This window comes from Salvelinus alpinus, chromosome 3 (genome assembly GCF_045679555.1).
Source record: "Salvelinus alpinus chromosome 3, SLU_Salpinus.1, whole genome shotgun sequence".
In the NCBI taxonomy this organism is placed as follows: domain Eukaryota; kingdom Metazoa; phylum Chordata; class Actinopteri; order Salmoniformes; family Salmonidae; genus Salvelinus; species Salvelinus alpinus.
Window position 1 is genome coordinate 40938651 of NC_092088.1, and position 15655 is coordinate 40954305.

General features: G+C 41.2%; 1 protein-coding gene and 1 long non-coding RNA gene across 2 annotated transcripts; both read right to left on the reverse strand.

Moving 5' to 3' along the window:
- Positions 1–1409: 1409 nt before the first annotated feature.
- LOC139569806 (serine-rich adhesin for platelets-like) lies at positions 1410–7637 on the reverse strand. The gene is made up of 8 exons (XM_071391163.1): positions 7550–7637; positions 7236–7375; positions 6968–7142; positions 6682–6823; positions 6471–6536; positions 4987–6349; positions 4781–4952; positions 1410–3535 (listed from the first exon to the last, which is right to left on the reverse strand). Exons 2-8 carry the CDS (start codon positions 7355–7357, stop codon positions 1703–1705), a joined length of 3873 nt encoding a protein of 1290 aa, XP_071247264.1. The 5' UTR covers positions 7358–7375; positions 7550–7637; the 3' UTR covers positions 1410–1702.
- Positions 7638–8913: 1276 nt separating this feature from the next.
- LOC139570706 (uncharacterized) lies at positions 8914–13882 on the reverse strand. The gene is made up of 4 exons (XR_011674151.1): positions 13651–13882; positions 13075–13174; positions 10776–10844; positions 8914–10351 (listed from the first exon to the last, which is right to left on the reverse strand). It is a non-coding gene; the product is annotated as an uncharacterized lncRNA (long non-coding RNA).
- Between the last annotated feature and the right edge of the window lie 1773 nt (positions 13883–15655).

The following is a 15655-nucleotide window of genomic DNA, read 5'->3' on the forward strand; positions in this document are numbered from 1 at the left end:
AGAATTTTCTCATTTGTTTGTCTCCTTTTGAAAGACATTGCTAATGCTTCAGCTTAGCTCACTAGCTACATACATAAACAACACCACTGAATGGTTTAGAGTGAGAGGGTACGTGGTTGAATGCCGGCACGCGCCACTTGTATCAATAAATCACTATCAGAAAATGTTTTGTGTGGCAATTATTTGTGTATTTACGGTTTTATTCGCATGTTTTCAAATCTAGGTGACAAATCATGCATTCCGATTTTTGCACAGATTGTAATGGGCACATAATGTGTGTAAAATGCTTTTTTGAAGGTTGTACTGATTATGATGAGCTAAGCTAATTCCAGCTGTGTAGCCATGTTTGTTGACATTCAATGCATTCTGGGTCACGTAATCGTCTGTTTGACCAAAGATGTTATAACAAAATGAGGTGAGTAAGAGTTCACTCATTTTGAGGACTTCCGGAAATGAATGGTGGGATGTGAACGACGGTAGATGACACACCCCTTCAACATGCATACTATAAACAGACCAAACTCATCTTGTCTTATTATCTTCGGTTTCTGTGAGGAAAAAATGCATGGCTGCGCGCAGAAACTAATCGTCGGATTACTTTCGATTTCTAAAAAGTGCTTTACCTAATTATTTCGATCAATGGTGAGCTCACCCGTGATGTGATTAATTATACATAGTAATTGCTATTAGCTAATTCATATTGTAGTTTATGTCAGCCGAGAGTTAGAAAATATGACTGCTTGTGTTGGGTCAATCTTTCCCCAGTTAGCGCTAGGACAAATGTAGCCTACATTTTTCCGGTTAGGATGATTGTGTTATGCCATTTAAACTTCTGTGAATATCTGAACATTGAATCCAAAAATAAACTGCTCACATTCTGGACATAACTTTGTAAGGACTGTGTTTGTGTAAATAGTTTATGAAAAAAAGTGTGGCCAGCTCAAACGCTGATTGTTGGGTCATTCGAAACTGGCCGTTCTAAACGAGCGTTCTAAAAGAGTGTTCTAATCACACGGGTGTGATCGTACGCTTCAGGGACCACTGTAGAACGATCACACCCGTGTGATGGTGTGTGAAAGGGTTAAACAATGTCACCATTCAGAGCAAAGATATATAATTACTCTCTCCTAATTTTCTATATAATATTCCTAACTTAACACTTACATCTAAGAAAAACTACACATTGTAAATAAATGCTTTTGTCTTTTTTAGAAAATAAATGCATTCTTTAATAGCTCAATGTGATTCAAAATAATGTAAGCAAATGCTTCTACCATGTATGTCCAAGTCAGTTATCACTCTCGCTGTGAGGAGAGGTGTTGGAGGCAGTTCATGAATCGGCGCGGGGTGTCCCACTCTGAGCCAAAGTGCTGAGCATCTCATTGTCAGACGACAGCGCAGCCAGATGTGCGGCCAACTCTCTACTTTGCCTCAACAACGTCCTCCTGAACAGACAGCATTATCTCTGCGACGAGTCTTTTGGATGAGTCTATATTAAAGATAGACTCCTTGTCTGAGCTGTCCACCGCTCTTAATGAATAAAAAATACATTTAATTTGTGCAACGCTTTTCATAACAGAGTTCTCAAAGCTCTACGAAAGCTCTACAAAAATAAAAACATTTAGAATCAAGGCTGTTCAAATATCAACAGTGGGCTAGGTGTTAAAAAGCTTTTCAGATTAGGACTATGAGAAAGACAGTATTACCTTGGCCTCTGGGACTCTGGAGTTGAGAATTCTCCCTCGAATGATGATGGACTGGTTGATCGCATTGTCTCAGTTGGGAAATGAAAAGCATCCCTGCAAACTGTGTAAATGTGCATCTTTTTGGGGGGCTCCTCTGGAACCTTCCTAAGGCGAAGCACTGGGCGCCGTGGCAGCCTCACCTTTGGCTTTCCCTCTGGAGGAGTAGGGACGAGGCCAGAGACATTGAAGACTGATTTGGAAGAGGTCAGGAGGGATTTGGACAGACTGTCTTCTTCGTCTGTGGAGGAAATCCTTTGGGCCTCTTTGTCAATAGGGATATCGGATCGACCGGAGGGAAACTCCAATGAGCTCCGACAGTTGCTCATGGCATAAAGTGAGGATGATGCAGAGACATCCTTTTGCAACTGTGTCAGTTTCAATTCTGTGCCGTATGAAACTTCCTTTGAGGTTGAAGTAGGCACACCAATTACGGAGAGAGAGTCAATGCTTCTACTGAGGTGAGTAGCATTTTCAATGTCTTCAGGATTCTTCAAAGCATCAAGGTAGGACATTGACAGGCATCCTTTGACGGGCATGCAATTGACTGGGGATGCTGGTTTTGAAGTAATTACCTTCTGAAGATCAAGGTCTTCCTGTGAGGATATTGCACCAGCGCTCCGTCTGAGGAAACCATCCTCATCCAGTAGGTCATCACAGACAGTGTCCATGAGGCCTGAGGCAATATATTTTATCTTCAGGGATGACATCCAGATCCCTGGAAATCCCTCAAAAGCTTCAGTTGAGTAAGATGCTACATCATCTAGGTCAGGCTGGAGTCCAGCCACATTGGAAACAAATGGTGTGTTGCTTGCCTTGAGAGAGGTTCCCATAGCACCCAAAATGTTGCTGACAGCATTGATGGCAGTCTGGCTTGCCTTGGGGGAAATCGTCCTGTTGGGAGAATCTTGTCTAATCATATTGATTATTTTAGTGTTGACCTGCTCCAGAACTTTGATGATTTGGTCTTTGGCAGTAGACTGTAGTTTGGGGGTAAGTGAAATGGCATCTACGTTGGCATTCATGGTCTCACTGGCTTTCCCGGTCAGCTGACAGGCCTGGTCTTTACTGCGTTTTCTGGATACACTTTTCAACATATCCTCAATAATTTCTTTCTCTGAGCAGTCCTCGCTTTTGAGGTTCACCGATCCAAATTGAGGCAAAGAGACAGAATGTCTTACCTCATTCCTCACAGATTGGGCCAGGGTTTCTTTGAAAGGTTCTGTGCTAATTTGGTCCAGAACTCCATCCACAAGGGTGACATAGAGGTTAGGGAAAGAGGTGCTTCTGGTGGCCCGGTGAGCTTTCCTTCTAGGGGATGAGTTAAAGACATAACTTACTCTAATGACTCTTTTTTCATCCGTATTCTTCTCACCTGGAGATATGAGCGCTGTGTCTTGGATCAAAATTGGCTTTACCTCATGGTCTTCAATCTTTACTGCAAGGACCTGTGATTTTGTGTGGCGTTCATCAAATCCAGACAGGCTGCTCTGAATTGGTCCAGGAACAACATTTGATTTACCTTCTTCAGGATCGTCATGTAGTAGGGCTAGTGGCTGGTCGTCTAAAATCATTTCACTGCACATATCGATGGCATCTTCCACTAAATCATCAGCGATCAACTCAACTTTTGCAGAGGCCATTGATTTCGCTGGGTGCTCGCCTGTTGCCTCAGAGAGCATTCCTTCCATATCTGCTCTGGAAGTAGTACAAGAACATGGAACACTGGCCATCACAGTTGTCTCCATGTCACCCAGAAGACTGCTCACAGCATTGATGGCTGTTCGGCTTACCTTTGGAGATAGAATCAGAATAATTTATCGCCATGCAACAAATGCAGTGGTGTAAAGCACTTAAGTAAAAATACTTTAAAGTACTACTTCAGTAGTTTATTTGGGTATCTGTACTTCACTATTTATATATTTTTGACAACTTTTACTTCTACTTCACTACATTCCTCATGAAAATAAAGTACTTTTTACTCCATACATTTTCCCTGTCATCCAAAAGTACTCATTACATTTTGAATGCTTAGCAGGACAGGAAAATAGTCCAATTCACACATTTATCAAGAGAACATCCCTGGCCGACTCACTAAATACACATGCTTCATTTGTAAGTGTTGGAGTGTGCTCCTGGCTATCTGTAATTTAAAATTACAAAAAAATGGTGCTGTCTGGTTTGCTTAATATAAGGAATTTGAAATGATTTATACTTTTACTTTTGATTCTTAGATATATTTAAAACCAAATACTTTTAGACTTTTACTTAAGTAGTATCTTACTGGGTGACTCATTTTTACTTGAGTCATTTTATATTAAGGTATCTTCACTTTTACTCAAATATGACAATTGGGTACTTTTTCCACCACTGAACAAATGATACTAGGAATTTATCTTGGTGTTGCAAATAGAAGCATCCCCATCAACAATCACATCAACAATCAATCAGATCACCATCAACACAGATAAAACATCAACACAAATACATTAAGAACACCTGCTCTTTCTATGACATAGACTGACCAGGTGAATCCAGGTGAAAGCTATGATCCCTTATGGATATCACCTGTTAATTCCACTTCAAATCAGTGTAGATGAAGGGGAGGAGACAGGTTAAAGAAGGATTTTTAAGCACTGGGACCATGTGTGTGCCATTTAAATGGTGAATGGGCAAGATAAAACATTGAATTGCCTTTGAACGGGGTATAGTAGTAGGTGCCAGGCACACCAGCTTGTGTCAAGAACTGCAACGCTCCTAGGTTTTTCACGCTCAACAGTTCCAAGAATAGTCCACAACCCAATGGAGATCCAGCCAACTTGACACAACTGTGGGAAGCATTGGAGTCAACATGGGCCACCATCCCTGTGGAATGCTTTCGACACCACTCAATATTAGATTAGGAAGGTGTTCCTAATGCTTAGTATACTCAGTGTACATGACCTCCCTTGTAGGAAAAGTGTCATGGCATCACACAGCACATATAAATGTTGCATACAACATTACACAGTACATACAACATTAATATATTGACTTACTTCTGGGGATAGACATCTCTTGGGAGAACCCTTCTTGATCTTGACAACAAAATTTGTCTTGACCTCCTGGAAAACTTTCTGTATCAGTTGTGCTGCAGCAGATTCTAGTCTGTAGATCTCTTCTTCATCTGTAGCCTCTTCAGCCACGGTGCTAGAGCTTGTTCCTCCGCACCTGTCGGGATACTTCCTTCAGCATATCCTCTAGCATTTTTCTCTCAAAGTAATTATCAATTTGAAGGTTCAACAATCCACATTCAGGCATAGAAAGGGTGCGTCTCACCTCATTCTTCACTGATTGGGCCAGATTGTCTTTGAAGGGTTCTGTGCTGAAGTGGTCCATAACTGCATCCACAACAAGTCCATACAGGTTGGGAAGAGAAGCGCTTCTGGTGGCTGCATTTTCTTTCTTCACCTTGTGCAAGAGAATAGGCTTTGAAACAACTTCTTCAGTATTGACTGAGGGGACAGAAAGGACGTTGTCTGTTTCACTGGTGTTACCATTCTCTACTCTTTCTTCTTTGCATTCTACAGTGGTTGTGGTATCCGTCTCCTGGGACGAGGTTGATGCAGCTGCGGAGGCCTCTGAGCTGCTTGTCTTACTGTTGTTTCCTGCAACCTCTGAAGTGTCAGATGAAAACACCATTCCATAACTGGGAGAGTTGGATAAAGATGAGATCACTGGCTCCGAGGGAAGTATTTCCAGAGTCAGGGAAGGAGCTTTTTCATCTCTTTCACCCTGAAGCTCAGGAAAAGCCAGCTCGAATAGGATGCTGTCATATGCAGTGCTAATAAGGTCACAGGCGACACCTTCTAGTTTTGAACAGGAATCTCGGCGGTTCTCGGGGTCTGCCTTTTTTAATGCAGTCAATGCAGGTGGCTGAATGTTTGTTATACCTGAGGTGCCTTCTTCAGCATCACAGTCTAGTGCAAGCTCTTCAATGTTTTCCTCATTTAATAAGTGTCTAATGTCTTCCAAAACATTGCTTACCACATCAATGGCTGTTTGGCTGGCCTTTGCAGAGACAACTCTGAATTGGGTAGGGGAGTCTTCTCGGATCATTACGATAACCTGCTCCTGGACTTCCTCCAGAACGTCAGTGATCAACGTTGTCACATAGGTGTTTATGTCTTCTCCGTTGGCCATCCGCTCCTCTGGTTCTGGATCATCTGCTTGAGCATTGGGTTTGATTGTGTTTCCCCCACGGAGTCTGCAGGCAGGTTCATTGCTAGGATTGGCCGCTCGAGAGACGCACTTCAACACATCGTAAGCGATTCTGGCACTCAGAGCCCTTTGTGCCGCTGGTGTAGACCCTGGAATCGTCAGTTTGACCTCATCCCTGATTGACTCCGCCAGCTGCTTCCTGACAAGCTTGGAGCCTAAGTGGTCGAGGATGACAGATTTCAGCTGAGCTCTGTCTGGGATGCTTTGTCCCTTGATGGCTTTGAAGATCCTAAAAACAGGTTCTTGGAAACCCTTCAGCGGTGCCAGACCATCCAGGCATGGTCTCCTCTGGCGTGGTGCAAGGCTTGGTCTCCTCTGTAGCATGGCTGGCTTTTCCTTAGATTTCCCTATTAATAACACACACACATTTTAAAAATTTGATTTAATTTAGCATTCACTGGCTATAAACATACTCTGAAAGATATTTCGTAATGAAATTGTGGTTCTTTAGTAAGGAAATGTTCTTACCTGACAGAGAAACTGTTTTCTTTACAGTTTTGGAGTGAGCAGGTTTGAGAGCAGGCTGAGCAGATGCTATAATAGATATATATATATTTTTTTAAATACAAAATACGATATGATATACAGCACAACACATTCAACTGCTCCTTGTAGGTTGCATTTGGCATAGTCATTTAAACATTGCTTAACTGTGTGATGAATTCAAATTAAATCTTACCCGGTTTTTCAAATATTTCTTCCAGCAGCTTATTTGGTTTGATAGAGGCCTCTCTCAACCTCTCAAACTCCTGGAGGTTTTTCAATTCCTCTTCCATTATCCTCAACTGAATAGCCTGTTTTTGTTCCATAATGCACATTTTCTGTGAAGAACATAGAGTCCAAAAATAGCAACTTAGCATCCACAAAAGTTGAGGTAAAATTATTTCTTAATTTCATGATTTATTCAAACTTGAAAATAATTGTGGGTAGTTTTGTGAAGTATGATGAAAGTGTGACATTTGTACCTTTCTGATGCGCTTTTCTTTGGCCTCTTTCATATACTTGGCCTTGTTCAAATCGTGCCTCACATCCTTTTCAATGAGTTTCAGCCTGGATCGCTCCTTAGAAACCCAATCCTCTTTAAACTCTCTCTCTTGGTCATACAACGCAGTTTGCAGGCCATATTTCTGTCCCCTGTCCCTATCAATACATTAAACAGATGAGTCATGACATTGCCAACACAGAGTAGGCCTATATAACTCTACTTTATTACCTCATGCACTTCTTGCCTACCTGGAACCAATGGTTGACTGCAGATGCTTCAGGTTCTGTGCTCCTTTATTCAGTAAGTACTCTATCATATCTTCCAGGGTAACGTCCTTAGGTATATGGCCTTCCTCTTGCAACTGAACCATTCTCAGTATCTGTTCCTTCTTAAATAGGATAAATACAATTTTTGTACATTTTAAACACTTATCTACCTAATAAAATACATGTTACATTGTTTTTAGAGTGATGAATGATCATTTCACATTTTCTCGTGAAAGTAACATGTGTGATCTTCACAGAGGTTCACATTTAAGAACGCAGTCATACTGCCCACATACCAACTTTTTGCTGTACGTTTTATGATGGTCAGTCTTGACCGTATCCAGGTAATGTTTGTATGTGTTATACTCCTTTAATGAGCATACAACCTTGAGAAGAGAATCAAAATGTTTCCTGCTATAATACTCCTGGAGTTAACTATTGGTAAAGCTTACAGTCTTCTACTACACTGTTCAGAAACAATAATATTAACTTCAAACTTACATTGTCCTCTTTAGTGATGAAGTTTCGCTTCTTTAACTTCTCATGCATTTCCTTCCGATGGTAGTATTCATTGAGGTTTGGGTCATGCAAACTGTTGTACGTCGGCCTCATAATGTGACAGTTTGGGTCACTGAGGTTGAAATCAGATGTAGGCTGATACAACTGAAGGAACAAGGATATAAACAAAAAAAATAAACATTCTACTGGATCCTTCTTCCATTCTAAAGCACCACTCTACTGGATCCTTCTTCTATTCTACTGGACCCTTCTTCTATTCTACTGCACCATTCTATTGTATGCATGTTCTTTTTAAAAATGTTATACTGTATCCTGTTAAATATATGTTCTGCTTACCTTTTTACCCAGGCTGGCTCTATGAAATTTAAAGGCGACCCCAGGTAGGACCGGAAGCTTTGTCATGGCAGGCAATCTGCTGCTCACTGACGGCTTTGTTTCTATCATGATCTGAGGAGGCTTCCCTTTCAGTGGACGAGTTTGCATCTCTGGTTGCGAGGGTATCTGACACAGGGGCTTTGAGGTCTTCTCCTGAAAACAGCAACATAGCAATAATGTATTTCTTACAAACTCACCTGTGATAGTTCATCCGACCATTATGACATGGCGGCGAGCCTGATATGTCATCATAGGTTGACGCCCAATGAACTACTGTTGCCATAGCCTGAGTGCCAGTCTATTTGTTTTTTATATTAACTCCCTGCCACTGTCATGCCAAATATGATTTTTGGCTTAGCTATAAGAGCAATGAAGTTGACAAGAGCACAAACAGATCTGGGCCCAGGCTACTGTTGCCACAGAGATTCTAATTATGTGACCTGTGTCTGACCAGTAGCGGTGCATGTGTAAAATCACTTACTTTCATGCAACCTCTGTACCCTTTCACACGTACCATCACACGGGTGTGATCGTTCTACAGTGGTCCCTGAAGCATACGATCACACCGTACGATCACACCCGTGTGATTAGAACACTCTTTTAGAACGGCCAGTTTCGAATGACCCAACAATCAGCGTTTGAGCTGGCCACACTTTTTTCCAGAAACTATTTACACAAACACAGTCCTTACAAAGTTATGTCCAGAATGTGAGCAGTTTATTTTTGGATTCAATGTTCAGATATTCACAGAAGTTTAAATAGCATAACACAATCATCCTAACCGGAAAAATGTAGCCTACATTTGTCCTAGCGCTAACTGGGGAAAGATTGACCCAACACAAGCAGTCATATTTTCTAACTCTCGGCTGACATAAACTACAATATGAATTAGCTAATAGCAATTACTATGTATAATTAATCACATCACGGGTGAGCTCACCATTGATCGAGGTAAAGCACTTTTTAGAAATCGAAAGTAATCCGACGATTAGTTTCAGCACGCAGCCATACATTTTTTTCCTCACAGAAACCGAAGATAAGACAAGATGAGTTTGGTCTGTTTATAGTATGCATGTTGAAGGGGTGTGTCATCTACCGTCGTTCACATCCCACCATTCATTTCCGGAAGTCCTCAAAATGAGTGAACTCTTACTCACCTCATTTTGTTATAACATCTTTGGTCAAACAGACGATTACGTGAACCCAGAATGCATTGAATGTCAACAAACATGGCTACACAGCTGGAATTAGCTTAGCTCATCATAATCAGTACAACCTTCAAAAAAGCATTTTACACACATTATGTGCCCATTACAATCTGTGCAAAAATCGGAATGCATGATTTGTCACCTAGATTTGAAAACATGTGAATAAAACCGTAAATACACAAATAATTGCCACAAAACATTTTCTGATAGTGACTTATTGATACAAGTGGCGCGTGCCGGCATTCAACCACGTACCCTCTCACTCTAAACCATTCAGTGTTGTTGTTTATGTATGTAGCTAGTGAGCTAAGCTGAAGCATTAGCAATGTCTTTCAAAAGGAGACAAACAAATGAGAAAATTCTGGAGATTTTTTAAAATTCTGACAATGAGTCTGAAAGTCAGGAATCAGATTCTGACAATGAGGAGCTGCCCCCCAACCTTGTAGCCATTGAGAACCCTGAATCTGCATTTCCCTTGTCCACTGACGAAGTCCCAGGTGCCTTTGAAGATGCTGGTGGTGATGGAGGCATACCAACAGTGGATGAAGTACAGGAGTTCTGTGGTAGCTGGAAGGCCACCAGTCATTTCACCCCTCCTGGCCCTGCTGTTTGCTTTGACGAGTCCCCGTCTGGAGTGCAACGCCCCTTGCCATTTCCAACTGAGGCAGAGTGCTTCAAGTTGTTTCTGACAGAGGAGCTGGTGGGAGACATAGTAGAGACCAATCGCTATGCCTTGGAGCTACAGGATAAGAGAGAGCCAGGAGTGGGGGACAACCACAATTAGTGAAATGTATACATTCCTGGTGACAGTAAAGACTGCTTTCTAGTTCTGCTGCTATGACTGCATTTCATCAACGCTACTACCATCCTAAATGACCCATTATACAAAATAAGAAATGTTAACAGCTGGCAGTAAAGTGCCATAACAAACGAGACGTCCATGTCCTCTCCACTGTCCATACAGCAACCATGTCGGCCACAGGGAAGGTGGACCACCTGACGGGAGAGAGAAACAAACCAGACAGAGAAACATGAAACCAGACTGCGTGCTTGACTATTACCTCAAAATGGAAGCGGTGGATAAGGCCGACATGATAAACAGCTTTGTGGAATGCACTCAGAAAACGACCAAGTGGTATAAGATTATTTTTCAATTTTTCCAGGGTAGTGTCAAAATACAACATGCCAATACTTCTGACGCATTTAGCATTGTTTTACAGAGCTAATATAATAATGTAACTAGCTACATAAGCACGATTGAATATAACACCATAAAAGGTGAGTAACATGAGTAACGTTACCTAGCGTGTCCGCAGTTATAAGGAATATACACAAATATATTATGCTCCATACACACAGTGAGCTACAGTAGAAACGGTATAACACGACACAAACTATTATAACGTAATTAGGCACTTACTTTGATAGAAACGCAGTCTGGATTTGAAGATGGGTGTCTGTAGTGACGCGGAACACACCTCATTTCAAACTGTTATTAGAAAATAAAAAACTTGTTAGAAAATAATTTAAAATTGACAAATAAAAACAGGCTGCGTGCTTTGGTTTGAGGGCAGCGTGGATGAAATGTACTGTTACATAACAATCACATTCTGGAACGGAGAGAACGTTCTAACATCACGTGCATAAAAAAAAACTCACGCTGGGGCGACCGTTAGAGATATTTGGAACTCACGCATGAAAGGGTTAAACAGTCTGACAATTTGACCATAAAATATGAATACACTTTTCTTTTTTTTTTTACACTGACTTTTATGGTTCTAAAGGGAGGAGAGGACAAAGCTGCATGAATTTAGCGCCCCAGTAATCTTTATTAACTTTACTTACAAGCAGGAAAAATGGCAGGAATGTAGTCTCTCTTAACAGCATTGTATGACCTATTGTTGTTGACACAGAAACGCTTCACTAATCAGTACAACTTCCTCTGTATTCCAGTTATTATACCTCAGATTGTTGAATTTATGCATCAAGTGTGTTGTGGTATTTTATTCACTGTTTATTCTGGCAAGATTTGATCATTATTGCTCGGATTGTCAGAATATTTTAATACTGAATAGCCTCATTAGAATAGAGCTGCAACTATTTGAGGGTAAATCCCAGAATCATTAGGACTACTTTGGGACATATTGAGTCCAGATTGGCCTAAATGCAATGGGTCAGGTTGTATTTTAAGATGGCTATTCACTTATTAGCACGAGTTTTCACACGTGACTCTGTAATCACCAATGATTTATATATAGGCTATACTAGATGACTAATAAGGCATTTTATAATATTGTAAAAAATATTTTGGAAGCAATAGAAATTCATTTATTAATGACTACATTTGTTTGTGACACGTTTATCATATTACAGACACCTTAATGCATACTTTTAAATTATATTACGTGAGCTAAACATACAAAACCATTTTTTCCCTGAAGTATAATTTTTTTGAGATTACTGAAATCTATGTCCCCACTACAGAATACTTAAATACATGTCATTTAATTGAAATACTGTAGAATTCCATTCATTCCTAAATGACGAGACGTGCCTTGGCGGAGTGGTGCTAGGAAAATAACCTCAACAAAACGAAGGAGCTGATCGTGGCTTCAGGAGAGAGCAGAGGGAGCACGCACCCATCCACATCGATGGGGCCGCAGTGGAGAAGGTGAAAAGCTTAAAGTTCCTCAACATACACATCACTGACAATCTGAAATGGTCCACCCATACAGACGATGTGGTGAACAAGGCGCAACAGGAGGTTGAAGAAATTTGGCCCCTCACATTTTTACCGATGCACCATTGAGAGCATCTTGTCAGGCTGTATTATTGCCTACATCTTGCCTGGTACGGCAACTGCACCGTACACAACCGCAGGGCTATCCAGAGGGTGGTGCGGTCAACCCAACATATCACACTGCCTGCCCTTCAGGATATCTACAGCACCCAGTGTCACAGGAAGGCCAATTACATAATCAAGGACCTCAGCCAAATAAGCCACGGATTGTTCACCCTACTATCATCCAGAAGGCGAGGTTAGTACAGGTGCATCCAAACTGGGACCAAGAGACTGAAAAACAGCTTCTATCTCAAGACAATCAGACTTAAATAGCCATCACTAGCCGGCCTCCACCCAGTATCCTGCCCTGAACTTAGTCACTAGCTGACTATCACCCGGTTACTCATCCCTGCACCTTAGAGGCTGATGCCCCATGTACATAGACATGGAACACTGGTCACTTTAATAAATGTTTAATACCATTTTCCCCATTTCATATGTATATCCTGTATTCTAGTCAAGGCCATGCTATTCAACTATTGCTGTACATATACTATTCTACTCACGTATTCTTCAGATATACTACGTATTATATCCACACTGTCCATAAATCCCATCACACACACTCAACTCCAACATGGCTCATCCTAATATTTCTATATTTCTTAATTCCACTTTCATACTTTTAGATTTGTGTGTCGTTAGAAATTACTGCACTGTTGGAGCTAGGAACACAAGCATTCCGCTACATATGCAATAACATCTGCTATATGTGTATGCGACCAATAAAATTTGATTGACATCGGCTGATTTGATATCAGCTGATGTAAAAGGGCTGTATAAATACATTTGATTGATTGGAAACAGCACCAGGCTTTATTAGAGTATGGGAACCTGACCCCATGTGTATTTAGTCCATACATTATTGCATGCTCACCATGTTCCTCCAGATAAGCCTGTAGTCGTGTGATCAGTTCCACTTTGTTGCCCTTCACATCTAGACCCCTGGCTTCACACTCATGCTTCAGTTCAGCAAGCTGTGGGAGAGACATGAGTGTAGATTACTGGTTAGATTACATTTGAGATGATTTCCTACTAAATGGCAATTTTTGCAATTCAAATGTTACTGCCCAACAGCGAAGTGCTTGAACGTTAGGCCAAACATCCTGTACAATTTCATTCTATCATTCACTTGTAGTCGCGCATGCGCTGATGTCAGTTGCCAACTTCACAGCAGTAGCTGAGCAAACTTTGGCCCTCGTTGAATAACAAAGCCACCCCAACCCAATACACGCGTGGATATCTCAAACCTCAAAATGCCTTGTTAGCTAGTTACACCGTGCAGCAAGCATGGACTATTTCCGTCCTGTCCGCTAGCTAGCTACCTACGACTCTTTGTGTGCTAGATCATGATTTACAAAGTAAAGATAGCTAACAACATACAATACTTGATTTCCCCAAAATATAATACCGGTATTAGACGTTTCAAACTAAGCTAAAACGGGTTAACAACCTTTAGTTTCTGGAGCTCCACAACTTCAGCCATCTTGCTTTGTTGTAGTGGTAGGTCATTCGCGAACGAACTGCTCTTTTTGGTGACCGTCGGGAACCGAATTGCAGCTGTGAAAGAGCCGTTAATTTGGCTTCCTGATTTGCATAGCCTACTGTTATTGCTTTTTGAGCCCCAGAATCCAGACATCGATTATCTGCTGACAAATTATACAAATATTCACTGAAGATGGTAATTGCTCAGTGCAGGAACAATCTAGTGAGGAGCCTCAGTCTAGTTCGCGCTCATTTTTTCAGTGCATTACATTTTTTTCTCAATTTGTTTTTGCAGGCCATCTAATAATCTGGTCAGGTAAAAATGTATTTGAACTCAAATTTCACGATCTGGTAGGCAACTTTTTACGATTTAAATTATATATTGACAATTTTATCATGGTTTTAGGTCAATTCCTAAGAACTACTGAACGAAAAGCCGGTTGGGAGCAAAATTAAATGATACCAGTCACCGAAAAGACTCGGAATGCCCGTTACGACTTGGATAATTAAATGCGGAATCTGTTTCATCCATCAGAAATCGACCCGTCTGCTTCTTCAGTAAAATCCCAACCGCTTTGAGTTGGTACATTGCTATCATAAATCTTTTTTAGTTTTTGTGTGTAAATTCGGTGTAACTTTAGTAATTTGCTTTGACACAATGAAATGTATAGCCCAGTTTTTCATGTAAAATATCTTTATTGATAGGCCTAAATCGTTCATTATATACATTGATCCTTACTTTTTTTATCCAACAGATTTAGAGGGGAAAAATTAAACAATGTGACTCCAATACATGCGGTATAATCAATGGAATTTCGGATATGCCAATGCGTTGCGTCACAGATGGTACAGTATTCTCACTACATTATGATGCATATATATTGACAAATAATCATGTTCAGAGGCCTTTTGCTCTTTCCTGTCATGCTGTGCAATGGAGAACGACGTTTTTAAAGGCTGTCAGGTAAACACTTTTGCTTTCACCTTTGCATTTTGCTAAACTTGTAAACAATTGTCTAGCCTAAGTATTGTGTAATTGAAAAGGTAAAATAGACGATTGTGTACTCCAATAATATGAAGTCTGAACATAAACAGTAGGACTATGTGAATCAAGCCTAATTGTCATCAAAGTTTACAAGTCCCATGCTCTGAACTGAGCTACAAAGGACTACAAAGTGAACTATTCTTGTGTGATGAGTAACCTTGCCTGAAATGTGTGTTATCTGTCTGAGCTAATGCCTAGATTTAAGCTCAGTGGGCTAACACAGTCTTGTGACATGCAGATTGACCTCGGTTCAAACCCAGTCAGTCTCATGGTTGATGCTAGGCGGTATCCTTGGGACATCCTATGGATCCGACCCCTGGCAACAACCCTCTGGCCAACACACACAGTGAGGGATTTCTATTACGCTGGCCCGGGTTGAACCAGGCAATGGCCAGTCACATCATTGGGTGAAAGCAGGGAGGAAGGAGCACCCTTCTCAATAAAACAGTAATCTGCGCCAGTCGGTCATGTTGTCAACAAGGCAGCATGGTGCATCTTCCAGAAACACATCTCTTTTGCATAAAATAGATGTTTGAATTTTCAAACTAGTTTTCATTGGGAAGGCAGATAAAGCGTTTTTATCAAAGCAATCACTTTTGCATGTGAAAACACATAATCCTACTCATCACTCCATGAGCTTAATAATTACGTCACTTTTGTTTTGAGCCGACTTCGCCTTCGGCCAGAGCGGGGCACCTGGCTCACCCCCGGGAGGCGGTGCGGTTCCAAAACGAATGCAATCACTTTTCACCCAGTTCAAACTCCTCCCACCGAGGTAACCCGGGCCACATAAACTAATCCCCTCAGTCTAGTGGATATGATCTGGGTTCAATCAGAGTCAGTCTCATTGGTGCCATTGGACCTTGATCGCACAGTTGATGTCTATCAGCTACTGGGGTGTTGTGAGAGGAGGGGTGAAGTGTAGCGG